This window comes from Sinocyclocheilus grahami, unplaced genomic scaffold (assembly GCF_001515645.1).
Source record: "Sinocyclocheilus grahami isolate Dianchi unplaced genomic scaffold, SAMN03320097.WGS_v1.1 scaffold738.1, whole genome shotgun sequence".
NCBI classification, from domain to species: domain Eukaryota; kingdom Metazoa; phylum Chordata; class Actinopteri; order Cypriniformes; family Cyprinidae; genus Sinocyclocheilus; species Sinocyclocheilus grahami.
Genome location: NW_015505917.1, coordinates 678410 through 682355, shown reverse-complemented (window position 1 = coordinate 682355; position 3946 = coordinate 678410). Strand labels below are relative to the sequence as shown.

At 43.0% G+C, this 3946-nt stretch overlaps 1 protein-coding gene across 2 annotated transcripts in view; it reads left to right on the top strand.

Annotated features, from left to right (window-relative positions):
• The window catches only part of pacs1a (phosphofurin acidic cluster sorting protein 1a), a 41023-nt gene that overhangs the window by 24962 nt on the left and 12115 nt on the right, over window positions 1-3946 (top strand). For both annotated transcript variants that reach the window (XM_016244913.1, XM_016244915.1), the window contains exons 11-12: window positions 2603-2686; window positions 2801-2913. In XM_016244913.1, the coding sequence (XP_016100399.1) occupies window positions 2603-2686; window positions 2801-2913 (197 nt within the window). The remainder of the gene's footprint in view (window positions 1-2602; window positions 2687-2800; window positions 2914-3946) is intronic.

Here is a 3946-nt window from a genome sequence, read left to right as displayed (position 1 = left end):
AAACATAGAAAAAGAAGAAAAGTAAACATAGAAAAAAGAAGGACAAGAAACCAGGGATTAGGTTAAGTTCAAATTACTTCACACTGCATACACACATGCTGTATTTAAGCTTCAATTAAAGAGTGCTAATTGTTAAAGCTATTTGGTAGCTTAGCCTAAGATTAACTATGCTAAGTTGTGTTAGCTTAGCTGCTTCAGGTGGTTTGTTTACAACATGGCGTCGCGTGTGCTATGTGAAGTTAGCGCTTCCTGTGACAAGTCATTGTCATTGTAACCAATGCATGCCAGTGCAATTCAAGCAGCTTTAGTGTCTGCCTATTTCAAAGAAGTTGCCCACAGTTTAAAATGTGGTGCTTTCAGTCCTTCAAGACTTGTTGCATTAAATAAGCACTTCTGTGAGTGCTTCTCTAATTTAACAATAAACTTCTTGCAGTTGTTTAAAAAAATAACAAAATGGGTTTACTGTAAGTTAAAGCCGGTTTAAACATACATGTAGTTATGTCTGCCTCACACATGAATACTAAAGTACAGTATTACTTTTAGTATTACACACCTTTAATTTCACTCAGCGAGTGAAACACAGTAATGATCACCTAGGCTTGTATATATAGTCAAAGTGTAGATGAATTGCTTCAATCTAATTATAAACTATAAGGCCTTTATGCTGTAGAAAGAGGAGCAACACTCAAATCTACCTTGATATAACTGTACTGAGATTTCTTCTTCAAAGAAACAATTTAAACAATACTGCAATTTTGTGATTTCTTCACTAAAGCATTATACATTATGGTACAGTTTGGACATACCGCTGAGCTGAGATTCAGACTTCTGCTTTGTCAGAACAGATTTATGCTTTAATACTGAAATTAGGGTTTCTTTGCTAAAATCAGATTAACCTTACCATTAAGCATGAAATACATAAAGACTCTTCCAATCATAATAGCGGTACCAATTCAAGCCCCCACTTTATCTGCATTTAAACAAGCCAGCAAATAGGGACACAACAGCGTATCTCAAGTCAAGCACACACTTTTAGGTTGACAGTGTTTAGGCTCATAACCATCGTTTTATCATGCCTGCATTCTCCACCAATCTGTAGCGAATCAGCTCATGGGGAAAATGAATAATTAATCATAACTAGTTATAATCAATTATAAATATTTAGATCTGCTGTAGATATTTACTTGACCTCTCAGGGTCAACTGTCCTGGTTGATTTCCTGGTTAAGGGAAATTACTTTCTTATTGTACAATTCTACACAGAGCTTGTAGCATAAATCTGCATGATTTAAGTGACTACAGTTATGAGCAAACAATGAACAATGTCAAGTGTGATACAAGTAAGACTTTATTAACTACATAAACACTTAAACTAGTCTAACATACTACATAAACACTTAAACTGGTCTAACATACACACATACAGTTTGTATAGGAAAGGGTTAAAGCTTAACTCAGTAAAGAGGAGAGAAAGTTGGTTGATGGAAAAGAACCAGTTTGAGTCAGATTATCTTGGTGAATGGAAAGTCAAGGCCGAAGGCCTGGCACAAAACTTAGGATGTCCTGGAGCGTTGTAGCTCACATCTTCTCAAAACCTAACAGAACCACCGACTCTGGGCGGGTCACATGGTGTGAGGCCTTTAAGGTCGGAGAAGCTTCCCGCCTCTCAAGATGGGCTTGTCCAATGCGAAAGGCCGGAATCCCAAGTGGGAGTTTTGAGATACTGGGGAGTTTTTATGACCCTTTGTGTGAGGGCATGGTAATTTGCAAATGGAACTTGAATCGAAATTACTAAAGATTCTCAGGACACTAATATATTGCCTATGTACCAACATATAATATACACGCTCGTTTAGATCATCAGAAGGCGAATTCATAGATACTAAACATGGTAGGATTACATATAGGCAAGATGACAGGAATGAGTGTTTCCATCATAAGCCTGCATAAAACAGTATAAAATCTCAAAGACAACATACACAATGACCTGAAGGATATGTGTGTTCATTCAAAGAAAGGTTTTCCTATGGATTAATTAGAAAAGAGTCCATTTCTACTGGGCACTGTGTCTCTTTCTAATTCAAAGGCAGTGATTTTCCCTACTCACATTCCATTAGGTCGTAAATGGCTCTGGTCTAGCAAAGGTGTCGTGGTTGCCATGGTAACCAGTGGCCTGTGGTCATTCGTAGACATCCTGGCGCCCAGTCTATTGGGTGAGGGGTCTGTGACGACTTGTTAATCTAATGAATAACTTATTTGTTATTTCTTATAAAGGTTTAAATATGGATATCTTTCTTACACAAGCGCACTGTTCCACTTCAAGAAGGCATTTATTAACCCCCCGAAGCAGTGTGGAGCACTTTGAATGATGGATGGATGCACTTTTTTGGGCTTCAAAATCTCAAACCCCATTCACTGCCATTATAAAGCTTGGAAGATTGTACTTGTCTGAAAGAAGCAAGTCATATACACCTAGGATGGCTTGAGGGTGAGTAAATCATGGGGTAGTTTTAATTTTTGGGTGTACTATCCCTTTAAAGGCCACTGTATGTCTCATTTCTTTTAATTTTTCTATCTTTTCCCATCCTTTCTTTCTTCTGAAGAGGGCCGAGCAGACTGTATCTGGTAAAATCCAGCGTTCCCCCAGTGCACACATGGACGACGCTTTCTCAGAGATGGACACATTGGTGAGACTGGTTGCTTGTCTTTATCTGCCCCTTTCTCAGTCAGTATTAAAACCTGTAAAACCGTATGCTCTGTGAGCTCATGAACTAGTATTTATTGAGAGGTTAATGCTATAGGAACTCAATGAAGTGGAAGTGATCGCCGACGGAACCCCTAGCATCACTTTATCAGTGGCAGAGAGGCCCCGGACTCCACAGAGGAGCAATAGCACTAACATGCCATCTCCCAGGTTGGTGTTTCACATAAAACCTGTATTTAAAGATGAAAATTTGTCATTATTTACTCACCCTCAAGTTCTTTCAAACCTGTGTGCATTCTTTCTTCTGCTAAACACAAAACGTCTTGGTTACTTGTGCAACCCTCGTTCCCTGAAGGAGGGAACGGAGACGTTACGTCAGTCGTGACTGACGAATTGGGATCTCGGCCGAGAGCCCAATCACCTTCGAGTGTAAACTAAACAAGCCAATGATAGCCACGCGCACCCCGCCCCACAGCGTGGGTATAAAAGGAGAGCACGTGCAAACGCACATCAGTTTTTCGCGGAGGATCCGAGACTACGTACCCAGGCCGTACAGCGGTGGTACAGCCACTGTGGCGACGGGACGTAACGTCTCCGTTCCCTCCTTCAGGGAACGGGGGTTACACAAGTACCCGAGACGTTCCCTTTCAGTCAGTCACGTTCTACGTTACGTCAGTCGTGACTGACGAATTGGGATCCGTATGGAAAACGCCACTATTGCTGACCCCCTCCAGTGCCCTGTGGAAGCTGGCAAGTTCCTCCATACCAGCTGGGGCGGAAGATAGGACAGCGGCTAGGCAGAGGTGTCCGCCACTGCTGTTCCATACAGTGGTACATTGGATAACACTGGGAAAGCGTACCCAGTTGGGAACGCTACGGAAGCCACATCCCGCGCATAGGAGGCATCATGTGGAATTACACATATGGACTGGCCCAGGGCAGTGCTACATATGGAAGTCCCTGTGGTAGACTCAACCCGCCTGGGGTAAGATGACTACGCAGCAGAGGTGGCAGCGAACGACTGCCAGGGAAAGACACGGGCTTACCGTGAGGGGAGCCGTACCGTGGACGAATACACATGTGGGATCAGCCGAAGGGGGAATCACTACACACGGGCACCTAGCCCAGCACAAGGGCTGACCTTGGGCATGCACACGAGTGCTGAGCCTGGCGTCTGGCACTCCGCCACGCCTGACCGCCGAGGGTGCGGGAGGAACTCCACCAGGGTTCACCATGGGGAACT